This window comes from Protomyctophum bolini (assembly GCF_963924005.1).
Source record: "Protomyctophum bolini genome assembly, chromosome: 17".
Taxonomy (NCBI): Eukaryota; Metazoa; Chordata; class Actinopteri; order Myctophiformes; family Myctophidae; genus Protomyctophum; species Protomyctophum bolini.
Window position 1 is genome coordinate 16845533 of NC_137878.1, and position 18315 is coordinate 16863847.

At 42.6% G+C, this 18315-nt stretch overlaps 1 protein-coding gene across 12 annotated transcripts in view; it reads left to right on the plus strand.

Moving 5' to 3' along the window:
- The window catches only part of macf1a (microtubule actin crosslinking factor 1a), a 292770-nt gene that overhangs the window by 91973 nt on the left and 182482 nt on the right, over positions 1-18315 (plus strand). The window contains exon 1 of one of the 12 annotated variants that reach the window (XM_080786748.1): positions 11526-11629. The exons of the other annotated variants lie outside the window; for them this stretch is intronic. Within the exon in view, the coding sequence (XP_080642874.1) occupies positions 11551-11629 (79 nt within the window). The 5' untranslated portion in view covers positions 11526-11550. Of the gene's footprint in view, positions 1-11525; positions 11630-18315 lie in introns of those variants that run through there. 12 annotated transcript variants of the gene reach the window in all.

The window sequence follows — 18315 nt, forward strand, 5'->3', positions numbered from 1 at the left end:
TCCTCCTGTCCATTTCCACCATCCATCCATTGGCGGTGACAAGTCTCTCTCTCCCCCTCGGTTCCCTCGTCCTCTCCTCTTACGTTAACACTGCTCTCTGCATGTGTGCCATGAATGTGTGCGTGACCAACCATGTCCTGGAACTTGTGGGGCCTGCAACTAGTGGTTGTCTTCTTAGTTCTTAACGATTATTCTGTCCATTACATTTTCTATTAATCAAATAACCTCAAAGCGTGTTTTATCTTTATTTTGTTTACAATAATTGATTAAATTAATTGGTTTGATTAACTGTTGCACCCCCGATATTCTGAGATTTGCCATGGGTATGGGTAACTCGGGCACTGACGATAGCACACACACACACACACCACACACACACACACACACACACACACACACAAACACAACAACACACAACACACAAATGCGACCTCTGCCCTTTGCCCTGTGTGGGGCTATGACCTGATAGTTAATGCACTGGAGGTCGATGTCCCTGTTTTCGACTTCTCTCCACTGAGAAGGAGGATGGCACGATTTAGAGACACATGAGTAGCCGAGAGGGAAGCATAGAGGCAGGTCACAGAGGCCACCAGGACTTGCTGCTTAGGTACGTTGAAGCAAGATGAGCTGTTTGCTCACACAGCAACCAAACCAAAGCAAACGGAGCTAGGCTGGGCATGTCCCAGGCATAGTCAGATTGTGGTTTCACTGCTGACATACATTTCGGGAGCTCAGTGGAGAATTACTTGGCACATGTTTAAATGTGTTTGAGATAATATTTGTTTTTGTGTTGCTCTTTGTGGCTCTTTCTGTGTCAGTCCTGCATGTCATACAGTACGTACATGTTTGCCTCCCAACAGCATTTCTTTCCCTTCTTCTTTTTTCTCCCCTGGATCTCTTCAGTTTTTGGGGTTTTTTTTGCCTCTACTTTTCCCCCAGATAAGTAGGATGTACCTCCATAAAGTAAAGAGTTCCAAAGAGTTTAGACACTTTCTGCAAAGTATTTGAAAGTTAGTTCAGTGTCACTGATTGATATTTAACCAAATGCTGCCTTGAGTCGTCCTCCTAATTAATATGTCTCCACACTGGCAGGGTAGTCCTTGAACAGAAGAAAACAACAGCTACTGTTTGACCTGGTACCGGAGCGCTTGACCGGTCAGGGTGCACATGTGTGTGTGTGACTCTGTTAGGACTACATTATCCATAGTAGTCACGCTGTTCTGACCTCAAACACCAGGTCACAGTGGTTTCATAGAGCCATTGTACCATGATGAATGATGATGACTGTCTGAAAGGCTATTAGATTACATGGGAAAATAAGATAATTCATATTAAAATATATTTTTTTACCATGAGCGGTCATCTGATAGTGTCTGTCTGTCTGTCTGTCTGTCTGTCTGTCTGTCTGTCTGTCGCTCGCTCGCTCGCGGGTAGGACAGTGGGTAATTGGGATTTGTTTCCTGTAAACAAGCACCTTGAACCTCTGGGTGTGAGTTGAGTTGAGTTCACCTCCGTCTCTCTCTCTGTTTGTGTGTATTATATGTGTTGTGTCAGACAGTATGGAATGTCTGTATGATAGAGAAGTGAGGTGAAGACACAAGTCAAGCACTGTTGCATCCTCATCCTCTGCTTCAAGGATGTGACTCGCATCAACTAAATAAGTCCTTAAGCCCAAACCACACCAAAGGGTCGATGCGGGACGAGTTGGTTTTAGCGTTCGCCCCAGCGGTGTGATATGTCCTGTTGCATATCAACTCACGTCGACCCAAGTGATTCAACTGGTTCAATTCAATGCTTCAATTATCCTACTTACTAGAAATGCATACACACTAACGCAAAACCAATATCCACCAATTGATCAACTATGAGGCGGCACTTTTTCATATTCCCCATCCCTCTCTCTCTCATCCATCCATCCAGAGTTTTCATAGCTTTTCAGCCCTGTTCTCAAATGCGACATTGAATCTATCATCACAGGATTATGAAACAGTATTTCTATTCTGGGCCTGTGGGAGACCCACAGGAGCTACACCCATCTCTTTATAGCTCCAATCACACCCAAGTCAAAATATGTTTCTACCATTTGTTTTAGCCTAATTGGTATGTGAGTTGGGTGGGTCTTACTATACTGTATATCAGGACTAGGATATTATCAATTAACATGTGTCACCCTCCATATGTTGCTTCCTATGCTGAAGCTATAAACAGAGATAATATTGTTTTGTAGAACAGGAACTGGGATAAGATGGTGTATATAAATGGTCATCTAGGCAGGGGCGCAATAGCCTAGGGGACGCGGGGGACGCGTCCCCTGCCAGCGTCACATTGGTCCCCCCCAGATGAGTTTGGGCCTGGTACGAGACTATAGGTACAGCTGTTGCTTCTTTCGAAAAATATAACGCAACATAGGAACCCCGCTAGTGTTTTTGGTCTTCGTCTGACAGTTTCTGTAGCAGAAAGACCTCTTTTCTGGAGGGGGGGGGGGGGACAGTCGGTTTGGGGGGGTTCCCGACGGCTGCGCGTAGCTTCCACCTCTGACAGAGGGGAAGCGAGTAAGCGACGCCGTCAGAAACCCCCTCACTCAGGAAGGCCCCCTCACTCAGATCTCAGACGGACCAAATTGCGACAATAACATACAGCCTATGTAAAGAAGAATATAAACAAGACCTTGGCGCAAAACTTCATATTTACCCTGCTCTAATACAACAAAAGTGTGTTCTTACATCCTCCATTTCACATCAGCACTCGTGAGTAAATTGAATTGCCATTATGAAAGTTTTCAGTGACGTTGGACCCACAGGTTGCATTGTCGTCAATAATTAATCTGTCTTTAAAACGTTCTAATGTTAATATAGCATATTGGCATTGTCTGTTGGTGGTCTGGTGGTATGTTATATGGACCATGTAACAACATGGTCAACAGCACTGTTTGCAAATGTAGCTACATTTGTTGGCCACAAAGACAATTTAGACAAAACATGCTGCTGCCTGCTAATGGAGCTTGTATAGATATAGGCTAATTATTTTTCGGGGAAATTGCAGATAGTTTAGCTTCCAGTGACTCAATGATTGAGTCACTGGAACAACCTCTCTGTAGTCCGACCCTAACCATAACCCCACGTTTTGGTGGTTAGACCCCCCCATCCCCCCCTCCCCTAGGGTAGTGGGGGGGACGGGGGGGACGGATTTTTCGGCGGCGCCGCTTCGCGGCGCCGCTCTATATCCCCCCCTAGCGTTCGGTCAGTGTTGCGCCTCTGCATCTAGGTAAACTGATTGATTGATTGAATATGATATTGACACTTTCAAAAGTTCAACCGTAACAAAAAAATACAATACGATACAAAAACGACATATCAAAATATGCAGCTTAAAACCATTCATGATTGTTTTGTTTTTGTACGGTTGTTTGTATAGTCTGTTGAGTGTTGAAACGAGCTTCGGCATTTTTGTGATGCATATATTTTGGCGCTTTAAATTGGTGATATATTGTGAATATTTGTGAAGCTCCCTAAAGGAGTGAGTTGTTAGGGGCAGGCTAGTTGGAACTGTCACAGGCCCGGGAAACCTCAATTCAAATCTGACCTTAGATCTACATCTAAACTTACTGTAGGTCAACTACTGCTCTTTTCATTACTTCTCTCATCTTTTAAGTAGTAGTTAGCCTTCCCTGGGTGTGTGTCCTCTGGTCATCTTACATTAGCATCAGTCTATCTAGGGGCCCCTCTCTTTCTCACTCCTCTCTCATCTTCCTTCCCTCTAATCTCCTAATGGCACCATGGGGTCCACCTGTCTCTCAGCGACCTCTGTCTGTCTGTCCTCTGCATGTGTCTCAGTGTGCCTGTCTCTCCGTCTGTTGTTTTTGTTGTTGTCTCCTGTGTGTCTGATTGTTGTTCTGTCTGTTCCTGGATCTGTTCTCCATCTTATACTGTAGCTGTTTCCCATACCAACAGCCTCTCTGAACTTTTAACATCTTATACTGTAGCTGTTTCCCATACCAACAGCCTCTCTGAACTTTTAACATCTTATACTGTAGCTGTTTCCCATACCAACAGCCTCTCTGAACTTTTAACATCTTATACTGTAGCTGTTTCCCATACCAACAGCCTCTCTGAACTTTTAACATCTTATACTGTAGCTGTTTCCCATACCAACAGCCTCTCTGAACTTTCAATTTAGCAGAAACTCCCAGAAAGTAGTGACTTAGAAAGTAGGTTGGTTTAATGGCATCATCCAACTGTATGAAGTTAAGGACGGAATGCTGACTATTAAACAAATGTAATGTTTGCTAGCAAATAATTTGGTAACTTGGCACTGGCTCTCTACGGGTCATATGGCAGCAAATTCACAGACCATTAGGTTTAATAAAGTAATTGTGTATAATAATATTATGCACTAGGTAATACATGCATTCATTGACTACTAAACTGGGATATAGTTTAAAAAGAACTGAATATTTTCAGCACTCAACTTAAAATGTAATACGAACAGTACATGCTGGGCATTGGGTAATTTGATGCAACTGTTCCACATTCTTGCCACTGTTAAAAAAGATGAAATAAAATAATAAAATATCTCTACACATTATGAATAGGAATTCTATGATTTAGGGAACTCAGTTTTTGCCCTAATAATGACATGTGTCTGTGACATTGCTCATCTAATTCCAGCTGGCATCCTTGTGTGTCATAATAGCCATGCTTTGGTGACTGAGCATCAGTCTAAAGTTGATTAGTCAATGCCTGCTTTGACCCTGTGAGGCATGCTTCTCATGTTTCATGCAGATAGAGTTTCTCTGTGTGAGTGTGTCTGTGTGCTTATGTTTGCATAAACATTATCCATCACACTTTGCCCTGTAATATTGTTGTGGTACTCGTCTCTTATGGATAGGTTTAGTTGTTCATATTTAATACTTATCGTTGTATATGTGGCTGTTGAGTGTGCTGAACAGTCAGTTAGATTTATGACTTTTTATTGTAAAATGTGTTAGGAATCCTGTAGGTAAAGCTGGGTGGCAATTTCTTTAACTTCCCTCTCTGTAAATGAACCTAGGTTGCCCCCTAATTGTAGCAGGTGGTACTGCATGGGGAGAGCCATTTGTTCAGCAAATAATAAATAAAACATTAGGTAACATTCTGAGGATAGCAGCTCACAATTTGGATCATGCATTAATTAGACTCTGTCTGCGCTCCCCAATCAAACTATGTCTCAAGTCATGATCATGGTGGTATACAGTACACACAGAATGACAACACTCAAATAGAATGACTAATCATATTGCTATATTACTACCAGGGTCTTCCTCAGCATGCAGTAAGCACTATACTGCAGTGTCTTGTTGTGCTGATCTTAGCAGCAGGAATCTAAGCTTAAGCTTGTATGCAGTGCGTAGGCTGCTGCCGGTGACAGCATTTCCCAAATTAGAATGTCTTTCTCCTGTCAAACTTCTGTTTCCCCTCTGTGCAGGTGTTGTGTTTTATATGGCAAATGGATCCTTAGCGGAATAAAACACCCGCTTGGAGTAGTATGAGAGTCATATCCATTCTCCACCCATCCTGCACCACACTGTCTGCTTCCCTCTGCATGGATGGTTCTGTAAGTGTGTACGTTTGAATGGGACAGACCCGGCAGCGGGTCAGTGGGCCTTCTCCATTTCCAAACGGAAAGCGTTTATGCTGCACTCCCCGGTTAAAAAGTCAGAGGTCACATGGCTGCAGGGGAACTGTGTGTGTGTGTGTGTGTGTGTGTGTGTGTGTTGGGTGGGCGGGATGTGTCAGGGTCACAGCTGGGAAGTGCCAGGATATCCACTCAGAATAGCCACTGTGTTGAATTATGACAGCATGATGAAAGCCAGCGCAGACGAGACCCTTTTCACACTAACTTATGGTCAGAGGCAGCTGGTGTTTAGCTAAATAATACCTCTTTTTGCAAAGACAATTATTAGCATTTTCCTTGGCTTGATTTATGGTCACGTGCACATAAACAAACAAGAATTTATACTGTGAAAAACATTGGCGAAAACAAAAAGTATATTCTTGTAAAAGTAAATTGGTATATTACATATAGTTTGGAGATTACATGGCTCTTTCTTACTGAAATATTAAATTACACAGCTCAATGTCCACATTTGTCATACATTTTTCTCCTACCTTTGCTCGAGGCCGTGGGATATGGGGTTTGATAGCTGGATATTACTGATAGACCAAGCAGTGTCCTTCATGGATATATGCTGACAATAAGTGATTTTCAAGCTAGCAACGCAGTACAATACACTCTTGTTGGCAAGCGATACCATAACCATTGTACGATGGAACCAGAGTCGAGGAGAAGTGTTGGAAACCTTGTGCTCCGGCTATACTGACATGAGATGACAGTACAAGGCTGGGTGATTCATTGGTGTTGCTGCTGTCATTTCTCTTCTGGCTTCCTCGCTTTAGTGCTTCTTCCTCAGTTTCCTCCTGTTCCTGGATGTTTACAGTATGTCAGGTCCATAGAGTTATACTCTATGGTCAGGTCCTGATGCAACTCAGGAGGCTGAAAGGCCTCCCCTTAACCCATTCTGACCTGAGATCAGATTCATACGAGGTTTCCACCTGGACACACACTGGTCTGATGAACCCATTCTGACCTGAGATCAGATTCTAAAAATGTCAGTCGTTCTTCGAATTTTTCAAAAATAGCAGACCTACAAGCTCGTATCGCGCCACTCGGTGGCGCGATATGAGCTTGTAGATCTGCTATTTTTCAATAGGTAAAGCATAACATGATGCTAACACCAAAATGGGTGCCCGGTCAGAATGGGTTAAGAGTGTTGTTGTTGGACTCTCTTTGGACACAAGGGTATAACAGATGGGGTTGGGATCCTTGTTTAGGATTTTAACGATTACGGTTCCTGAACGATTCCCCCTTTAACGGTCCGATTCCTTAACGGTTCCCTTTCATGATTCCTATAGGCAGGGGGTTCCAAATGGACCCTTAAGGTCTGTAACTCTGACGGTGTACAAAAGCAAACAAATGGACGCCCCTGTACCGGTTCCGGAAACGGTTCCAAATGGAATGTAACTGATTTATTTTTCCTCAATGTTGGATCCGGTTCGTCACTGTAAAATGCACTATTGTCTGTTGAAAACTGCTGTACGGCCCCATGGTCTTCATGTGGAAACTGGCACCATACTTGCGTTCTCCGTCTCAAAGGACAAGACTAAACCAGGAAATTAAATTTGACAATGTTGTCATAGCAACGATTGGGGTTCAGTTCAGATATGAGTATGATTCACTGCTGTCCTGTACAATACTATAGTGTACTGCGGTTCCTCTCTACAAAGCACATTTATGTGCTGTCTCTGCAGTACATTACCCTGCTGTGTGTACTGTACTGTACGTCTGTGATGTGAACAATATAGGATCTATGTGGTTCGTATACTTAGCAGTGGTAATGTGCATGGATGATGTATGGTATTACATGCATATTTATGTCTGACAGAACAGTATCACATTTGTGGAGAGCAATCTATCGATGGCATAATTAATACGTGTGTGTGCGTGCGCGTGTGCGTGACCTTGCTGGCGTGCAGGCTGTCTATATGAAGGATGCTGACGCTGGGAATTGAGTCACACTTGCGAGAGAGAGACAGCTAGCTATAGGCTTCTGCCTTGGGCAGTGAATGACTGCATTACATGGAGAGAAGAGAGGGTGTGTGCAGTCAGTGGACACAGTAGAATCTGCATTACATGCAGAAGAGAGGGTGTGTACTGTGTAGTGGACACAGTAGAATCTGCATTACATGCAGAAGAGAGGGTGTGTGCTGTGCAGTGGATTCCATGAATCTTCAGTGCTAATTTAACTCTGAAAGTGTAAGAATGGACCTGTAAGGGTGAATGAACGTGATTGATATCCCTATGAAAGGGGTCATTCTCTTCTCAACACAAACGGCTAATAGAGCACTGAGCCTTACAATAACACTGTAATCTCTTTTCTCTCTCATGCTCTTTATCTCTCTCTCTCCCCCCTCCCCCTTCTCCTCATCATCCTCTTTTTATTTTCTTTCTCATTGATTTCTCTTTAGTTCCTTCCTTTTCCACCTCCTTTTTACCAACCTTCCTATCTCTCCATCTCTCTCGCTCTGTGTCTCATCTCTTGTGTCAGGCTCATACAGTAGTCTGACATCATTCCCAGGCTTTGGGAAGCCACAGTCACTTTCTCGCGTGTGCGTGTGTGTGTGTGTGAGACTGTGTGTGTGACTGTGTGTGTGACTGTGACTGTGTGTGTGTTGTGTAAAGTTCACAGACACAGCATTTTCTACAGAGCGACCAGTAAATGGAACTCTGACCTCTTGACCCCAGAAGCGAACACATGCATGCACACATTGGTGCCTGTGTGTGTTCAGGGGGCTTAAGGACATTACCATGTGTGTGTGTGTGTGTGTGTGTGTGTGTGTGTGTGTGTGTGTGTGTGTGTGTGTGTGTGTGTGTGTGTGTGTGTGTGTGTGTGTGTGTGTGTGTGTGTGTGTGTGTGTGTGTTATAGATGACTGCAGTTGAGGTTAATCATCTGTCAAGTGTATCAGATCAGGGGAGTCCCCTCCTCTCTAGACCTGACAGATGTGAAACTAATCAGGGAGGTTCAGAAAAGGTGTTGTCAAACGTGTCACACTCGATGAATCGCTGACAGAAGACAAATATACTGCTGACAGATACAGGCTATAAATACATTCCAGTGATATGAAGGAGAAATGTAAACTAATCGTTTTGTAAACGCTGTCGTGAAAAGCAATGGTGGAAATTGTGCATTTCCGCAAGTACTATACTATCTCAGGAATCTTTACTTTAGTGGATTTTTTTAATCAATTTTACTCTACTACACTACATCTCAGAGGCAAATGTACTTTTTACTCTACTACAATTATTTAAAAACTTGAATTACTAGTTACTTTGTAGAATTGGATTATTTTACAAAACAAAACCCTGCATTAACCACTTCATACTTTGGCTAAATTGTAGATCTGGACATTCTGGATAATGATTACTGTTTTACTTTACGTACCTTCACTATATTTTGATGCCAATACTTTTGTACTTTTAATGAATTCAATTTTGAAGTATTCCTAGAGTGTGATTGATGCTTTTACTTAAAAGTTTTTAAAAAGCACTTTGTCCACCACTGGTGAAAACTATAAAACGATTATAATTTCTCTCTTCAGTAAAAACTATTTTTTGTGATTGTGTGCTGTGCTGTGCATGGGTTTAAAGTAAACATTGCAGCCAGCTAGCCACACACTGAAACACTTGTTGGTCTCTTCTGCCCCACAGTGGTAGCTTCACACACCTCACCACCAGTGTTGCCAGATTGTGCAAGATAAATACATCTGAATGAAAACAAGCCCAGAATAAGCAAACTAAATTATAACACATGAGCACTTTAAACCTATACATCTGAAAATGCAAATCTACAAGCTCACTTGTGATGCGTTGTGAGCTTGTGTGATCTGGCAAAATATTTTTTCAGATGGGGATACGCTGACAATTTACATATTCATTTGGGGGTCCTTGCCATGAACCACTGGTTTAACAACATTAATAAACAAGCCAAAATAAGCTACTACACTTTATAAACCAAAAAAACACAATCACCGATAGGCCTACTACTTACAAGTAACTTTACAGAAAGACAATTCCAAAGTCGCTTATAATAAGCGTACATGGCAACATTGCTCACCACAGATCTGTGGCTGCTAGCCCAGCTTTCTCACTCTTTTTAGCTCAACTCTTTCACCCTTATCACTTTCCTCCTCTGTTTCCCCCATAATTCTCTACCATACATGGCTCTCTACTCTCATTTTCAACTCGGGTATCTGTGATGCTACTGTACATGCCATGGTTGGTTTATTTGGGGAACAGAGGGAATTGTGGGTAATGTAGTAAAGTTACAGAATTCATGCTGGCATGGTTTCGATCTGGAGAGCACCATGTGTGCAGCTGTCAGGTTGTCACAGTGGAAAGCACCAGCTGAACACATGACCTTGTAAGAATGATCTAACCTTTTTTTACTGAGTCATTTACATGCACCCAAACTCATTATGTTAGCATGACGCACGATTACACACACACACACACACACACACACACACACACACACACACACACACACACACACACACACACACACACACACACACACACACACTCAGGGGAGACTTAGAGATGCTGGATTTAAAGCTGTTTCCATTTTGATAATGGTTCTAATTTTTATTACTTTATTTGTGTGTGCACACAAATTTTGTTACTATTTCTACTACGCACGAACACATCTCTGAGAGGTGTGAGTAATTTTAGGACCCCTTGGCTTCCAGTCTGGCGATTAAATCATGCTGACTCACTCTGGACTATGTCTGAGACAGACACACACACACACACACACACACACACACACACACACACACACACACACACACACACACACACACACACACACGCACACGCACACACAGCACACACATGTATGCACATCTATCCATGCAGATGCCGCACGCACGCACAATCACCTTCTCTGTGTTCACCTTGGTTTAGTGGAATGCCCCTCTGGCATTTGAACAGCAGACGTCCATTCAAAGATAGCCATTAATAAATGTACCAGCTAGCTGCTAGGACACATTACTCACTCATAGCAACAGAGATAAACACACACACACACACACACACACACACACACACACACACACACACAGATGCCAACATGTCACAATTAATATACATGCATGTGCACACACAGGAAAGGCACTATGAAAGTATCAGCCGCGCAGTTTCCTCTTCCTATCCACACATACATGTACTGTACACACACACACACACACACACACACACACACACACACACACACTTTATGTTCTGTTTAATTTTATCCCATTTATTTACTGACAATTTTCCAACGGCACACTAAGCAACGGCTACAGCCTGTCTGTTTGTTTCATTGGAATGGAATTCAGTGTTAGTGTCATAGAGGTAGAGAGAGAGACAGAGAGAGGGGTAGAGAGACGGAGAGAGAGACTGGGGGGGTTAGAAAGAGAGAGAGTCAGAGGCTGTGGGGGTAAAGAGGGAGGGAGGGGGTGTGAATGGAGAGTCCGACTCAGAGAAGTCATTAGACTCAACAGTTCCGTGTTCAAAGTGGAGTCAAAGTTGGGGAAGGAAAGGGAAGACGTTGGGAAGAAAGCTAATCTACAGTAACAGCTAGCCTACAGATGATTTCATGCTCTTTATTTGTGTCTGGAGACATAGTGCTTTACTGTCTACTGACAACACAGATCTACAATATGGACTCGTCTTAAAGATTAGCGGGTGATTGTTTGGAGAATTGCCCAACATTCGATTCAACTGGTGGAGTTACAGTAACTGACCTTTTTTGGTCAGTTCTTTCTTTCTTTGTGTGTGGATTTAATTGACATTGCTTGGCACCCAACTTTTTCTGGTGGGTTTTTGTGGACAGTTAACTGGCATTGTTGTCAGTTACCTCCAAGATGGATCTTCTGTCAGACCCAGCAGTCGTGACACCTATCCTGGTGATGACTGTTCAATTCATCACGGCAGTGGGCGTCTGGTACTGTCGCAGACGCAGACGGGAAGCACCCATATTGATACCAGGTAGACACACCTCGCTCACTTCCTACAGCCAACCACAGGCTCCATTTAGATCTCTCCCTGACAGACAGTTTGGGGCAGATGGCAACCCCTGGCTACCCACTTCCCTTCTTGTTTAAGCCCCGCCTCTAATGCCTTGCAATTCTTATGACCACCGCGTTACCATGTTGGCTTCCTCGCTTATTCTCCATAGTTGTTATTTGGGGATGAGGGTACGGTTCGCCCCCATGTGGCACAGGCACACTGGGTGAGCTTTGAATGCGTTAGTGGCAGGCTAACTCCTTGCTAGCTTTTCAATGTACAGTACATGGTCTCGGCGTAGGCTTTCTATTTTAGTTTGTGGGGAATGTAAAGGGTCACCCTTTAAAGATCATATACTGTAGGTCTCTGCTCTTCCATCTCTCCTTACAGTCGGACAGTTCAGTTGTATTGCCTCTGATTCCACACCAGCTCTGTCGGACCAAAGTATTCACTGATTCAACTGAGTCAACTGACCAGAATTCTCCATATTTGGTTCTTCCAAAGCGAGGCCACGGCTTTTTTATGAGCTATTGTGCCCTATACAGCAACGTGTGTGTGTGTGTGTGTGTGTGTGTGTGTGTGTGTGTGTGTGTGTGTGTGTGTGTGTGTGTGTGTGTGTGTGTGTGTGTGTGTGTGTGTGTGTGTGTGTGTGTGTGTGTGTGTGTGTGTGCGCTTAAACGAGCATCTCAAAGATTGTTTCTATAAATCTTTAACGTTCACTAAACAGACTGTAGCTCTGTTGCCAGATAACCCCTCAACACAGTCCTGTGGCTATTTATTTATGGATAATGCTAAACAACACTGACACTACGAGTGATGTCATACAAATTCCAATGGATCACAGTGATTTAGCTTTGATACTTACCGGTACTTATTATAATAGTTAAATGGTACGTACAGTACTGTGGTTGAATTGTCAAGAGTCTACTTTACTTTAGTTTCAGTGTCTTTACAGTTGTAGAGGTTGACAGCTCTCACTTAATTTGTTGTGACACACATGTTGTCAGGCTGTCACACACGCCCAACATGTCACACCACAGTGGCATCCAACCATAGGCCGCTCCCTGATGCATACTAATGCTCTCTCATCTCCTGGATATACACTAACCTTTCCCTGAGTGATGAACCGAGGCAGATTCATATGTAGTTACTGTATGTCAGGGAGACTGACGATTGGCTACCCACATTCTGCAGCATCGCCCCTTTTCATTTAGCATGACTCAGGTGGATTATTTAAAATGGAAATTGTGTTGTGATATTAGCAGCAGCTAGTACATTATGGGTTCCCAGTATTAGTTACTATGTTTTATTTAATAGTGTTTTGTTTTTATATAGTTTATTTTGGTATATGATATTGTGGATCACCTCTGTGCATTCATTTTTAAATCTAAAAGAGATGGTACTGTATACATCATTTTATTATTATTATTCTGTGTAGAATAGTAAACATTGATTGTTGGATTGTTCCATCCATGACATGAAAAATAGCACTCGGTCCAGACATTTGACCAAAGAATAGCAGCCCTGCTGTACTAAATCTGGCCATATAACAATTTTCATAATCTCATAAAACAAACCACACAATAATTCATGAGCAGTTAACCTTTTGTTTTAACTAAATATTGTCTTAACATGACACTTTGTGTACGCTCTGCATTCATAGAAATACATTAACAGTTGTGTTGCATGTCTCCAGTGCCAGAGGTGATGTTGATTGTGGCTGCCTGGCTGGAGTATTCAAATATCTGTGTTAGCAGCTAGCAGTAGATATATTGATCAGGGCGAATTTTACACTGAATTAATCGGTGTAGATAGTGTAACCTGGTACAGTAGATAGAGGTAGCAGTTGCTGATGGCAGGAACATCTGGCCAGTGGCATGGGAATGGAGTCACAGGGATAATTACATAGATCAATTAGCATGATAGACTTGGTGCACGATTAGGATTGGTACGTTTCACTTGTGGTATTAGAGTCTCATCTGTATTTGAATTCAATTTATTGGATCCAATACATCCAAATGTAGTTCCATGCTGTAATGATGTGTGTTTGTGGATTGACATGCAATCTGGAGTTTAAATGTGTGTTTTTGGATCAGCATGCGGTTTGGATTGTAGTAACTATCTAGCATGCCTGTGTGAATGATTCCACAATACAGTATAATGGTTTCATTCATGACCAGCAAATAATTTGATTGCTTATTTACTTGTTTAACTATTCCACATTATTTTAGCCCTCCCTCACTAGAAAAGCCTGAGTTACATAGTTATGTGACACCAAAATAGCAGATCTACAAGCTCACAAGACATCGCAGAGACGCCTTGAGTGAGCCAAGAGTGTGCATGTACTACAAGTGTGATGCTGTAGCGACCTTATTTTTAGCTGCTGCAGGAAGCAGCAACGGGTTAAGGCAAGGTGGGGCACTGCAGCTCTGTGGAAATACATGCACACACACACACACACACACACACACACACACACACACACACACACACACACACACACACACACACATACAGCATGCACACACTGACACACATATTGTTGCATAGATTGCGTTAAATTGTCCAGATGAGCTACAGCATACTTTGTTATATTTGCCAATACAGAAAATGTAAGAAATCTCACCTTTTAGAAAAATAAATTGTCCATATAAAAGAGTCGAATACAGTGTTATTAAAACGCACCAATGACCAAATCATCACATCACATTGCAAGTTGCAGTTTAGCTCCAGTTCAGCAGAACGCCATGGAACTGGATGTAATTTATCATGTCTTGTCTTGTCTTTATTGGGTATATAGGGTCATAAAACCTCACCACAACAACACTGACCTGAGAATACCTTTGTCTTTTAATCTGAACTGTGTACTGTCAATTCTACAGTGGAAGCGTGTGCTACTGTCTGTCGCCACACAGACAAGCTGTGATTATGTTTATATACTTGTCACAGCAATATACTATTGATCATCAGCCTTAATGGGGTTTTGTAAATGGGGTTTAAAGGACCACTTCACCAATTTTCAACATATCTTCATATAATTGGTCCTCACTAATGTTCATGATAAAATACCACACATTTTTTTCTACTCAGTCTTTATCTCATAGGAGGGCTGTGTGCTGTTCATAAACCCGCCCACCAGTGACATCATCGTTAGCCAGATTTATTTTTAAACAAGATTTTTTATTTATTCATATTTTGATTATTATTGTGAGGATGATGGCTTCCATTTTCGCATTGCAACTTTTCAGGAATAGAAAGCCTGCAGTTTCTATTAGCTTGGATTCCACATCGATGATGTCACTGGTGGGTTTCTGAACTGCCCACAGTGCTCCCATGATACACAGACTGAGTAGAAAGAAATGGTGGCATTTTATCATGAACATTAGTGAGGACCAATATAATAAGGTTGAAAAGTGGTCCTAGCAGATCTACAAGCTCATAGCGCGCCACCGAGTGGCGCGCTATGAGCTTGTAGGTCTGCTATTTTTGAAGAACGACTGACATAGAAACATAGCTTTTTCAGAAAACTGTCAGGAGGTAGAAGACATTTTTAGAATCTGATCTCAGGTCAGAATGGGTTAAGTATCTGATCAATAGGATCTTGCTCTCCTCTCTGGTGACTGGAGCCCAAATTAAGTTGAATGAGATTTTAATGTGATGACAGCCTTGTTAGGGGGTTGCGGAGCTAGGGGACAGAGCTGTTCAAACCAGGCCAGGCTGGGTGGTAATTGGGAAGGATTACTGCCCAGAAGAGAACAGAACACACATGCTGAGATCCCACTGTATACCCTGCTGTTACACCGGGGGTGCCCACAAAGTAGATCACGATCTATCTACCAGTAGATCACAAAGGCATGCCATAATATGCCCCTAAAAATGCTAATTCCAATATAAGAAATATATTTAGTCACTGTCGGTAGCATTACAAAGTTATATAAAATAAAATACAGTGGTGTCTGTTGGGCACTGGCCTACTTGGAACGATTAAAGTTGGAAATGCATCCCTCACATCACTTATGCCCATATATGGAGTTATTTTTCAGGCATGCCCAAATATGGAGTCTATGCAGATGTCAGATTGAAGTCAGAACAGGCCAGCTCCATATATGGAGATATAGGGGTGGTCAGGTCAGAGCCCGGGCAGAGTGTGGAACGTGTGTGTCGAAATGGCACCCCTGCTGTATGCCACACATGCACAGTAACACCCTCGGTGTTAATGGAACACTGAGAGTGTAGCATGGTTTAAACATGGTGGTAACTGCAGTGCCAGTGGTGTGGGCATGGAGTCACAGGGGATAATTACAGAGATCAATAGCCTGATAGATAATGATAGGAGTGGTCCGAAAAAAGATTGGTGGTACTAAAGAGAACAAGTTAAGGTGCAGGATTAGGATTGGTATATGTTTCTCTTGTGGTATTTGAGACTCATCTGTTTTGATTGTGGGTTGATTGAATACTTTATTAGTCAGAAATGTAAACAGAACGAGGTGCAGTCAGACATTTTGGCTAAAAGGATGAGACAAAAAAGTCCTGGCGACTTGTTTCCATTGTGGTCCTACTTTTGTAATCAATTCATCAACATTGCATAACAATAACACAATAATATACATATCATCAACAAATATAAAACACTGTATGTACAAAGGAGAAAAGGGAACATAGTCAATGTCCCCTTTTTATTATCACCTCAACTTTTAGATTTTAAATGATTGTGCAGAGGGGATCCACAATTGAAAGTGAAACACAATTCGCCCACACAGAACAAGGAGGAAACACACAGACATCCCACTCTGTTTAATTGAATTGAGATGGAGAGAGAGAGAGAGATAGAGTTAGTGACGGAAGAAACACACCAGACATGTAGAGAGGAAGAGAGCAGACGATTAAGGCTGATAACGGGGAAGAGACAGAGAAAGCGAGAGGAGGGGATGGGAGGGGATAAGCATACTGTGCGTGGTATTAGGCGTGTTTAAGCCTTGTCTGGTATTTATAGGTTTGACGGCCCTGAAAGACGACAGGAGATGATGGGTAACCGTTCACTCTGCATAGAAAAACAGAGCGAAGGAACAACGTAGGACGGAAGAAGAGAAGTGGGAGACACGATGCAAAGGGAAACGAGGGATGCGGACAATGGAGTGATGCCGCTGCAAGAGGAGAAAACGTCTTGTTGTTGACGTATACATGCCATGGAGAAAGATACAGAGAGAGAGAAAGAGGAGAGGGAGGGAGAGTAGTGTTTGTGTTTTCTTCTGTGTGAGCTTGCTGTTTGTGTGCGAGTCTAGACAGCTGAGGTGTGTGTGTGTGTGTGTGTGTGTGTACTGCACCTGTGTGTGTGTGTTCGTTTCAGTATTGTACACTTGCTGTGCTCGGTGCACTACCACACACACATCGTACCTACTACTGTGCTGTTGCTTTGATTATGCCATCCTTGACTTCCTGGCCCAGGTCACGTGACCGTGTGTCACTTTGGCACTGACTCGCTGTCTTTCTCCTGCTCATGTTGATTATACAAAATTATTTGAGCCATATGGAAAAAGAGGAGGTTTTAATTTAAAAAAATATGAATTTGACACTGTTGGCTTTGACAGCAGAGATAAATGTGTGAACATGTGTGTGTCTGAAGTTGTTGATTGTGTAACAACGGGTGCACTCAACACATTATTCTTGCCATATCCTTTTGGAAAAGTATGACTTTTGGAACGAGGCCAGAAATATGATCAGGGCTGTCTTCAATAGACCAACATGCACACCGACTCGAGCCATCTCCCTAGATACACACTAGCACTGGATCTGACCTGCCTCTCCGTGGGTCTATTTTTCCTCTGTATTAAATGAGATGATGTCATCAGTTCAGAGGGGCTTTTCCTGCTGAGACTAAAGTCAAATCTCAGACTGAGTCACTCTGAAGAAGACCCTGAACTCAGACAGGACAGACAGGACCCGCACACTAAAGCATATCCAGGAAATCTGCTCTGAAGGAAAAGAACAAAGGGACATACAAGGCGATATCAAGGACTCACTGCGTCTGTTTTTTGTCAACTTTGAAGAGCTGTGTGTGCGTGCGTGTGTGCAGTGTGTGTACGTTTGCAACGAGAAAGCATACTCAAAAGACCAGACTCACACTTGACAAGATTACATCATCATAAAGGGACGTCCAGGGCTTTATGAAAGTATTGCTCTTTCTTTGCACTTCCTTATTATTCACATTCAAGTGTATATCCTCTCGGGACTTACGGTGTACTGTTTTTATCTGCACCCGGACAATAACAATAGGAGAAAAGAGGCTCAGAGTGCCAAAGGGGAACAAACATTATCTTTTTTTATCATGTACTGTATTCTGTTCAGTCAGTCCATTACTAGGTCGTCCTGAAGAATTTATTTAGGAGAGAAGTTGCTTGAATAAAGGAGAAGTCAATAGAGATCGCCACAATTACTCGGCACACACAATAAACCTGAAGGGCCTGAATAAAAGAAGAAGACTGTACTGAGTAAAAAGGTGGATGACTCGGGTATAAATGGAAGAAAGAAAGGGATTGAGATGGAGAAAAAGCCCCATTGCTGCAGAGTCACTGAAGCTATGTTTTAAGCCAGCACATGTCTGTCCTTTTCTGCAAACAAAGAGAGAGAGATGGAGGGAGAGTGCCACAGACTGGTGAGACAGCAGTATG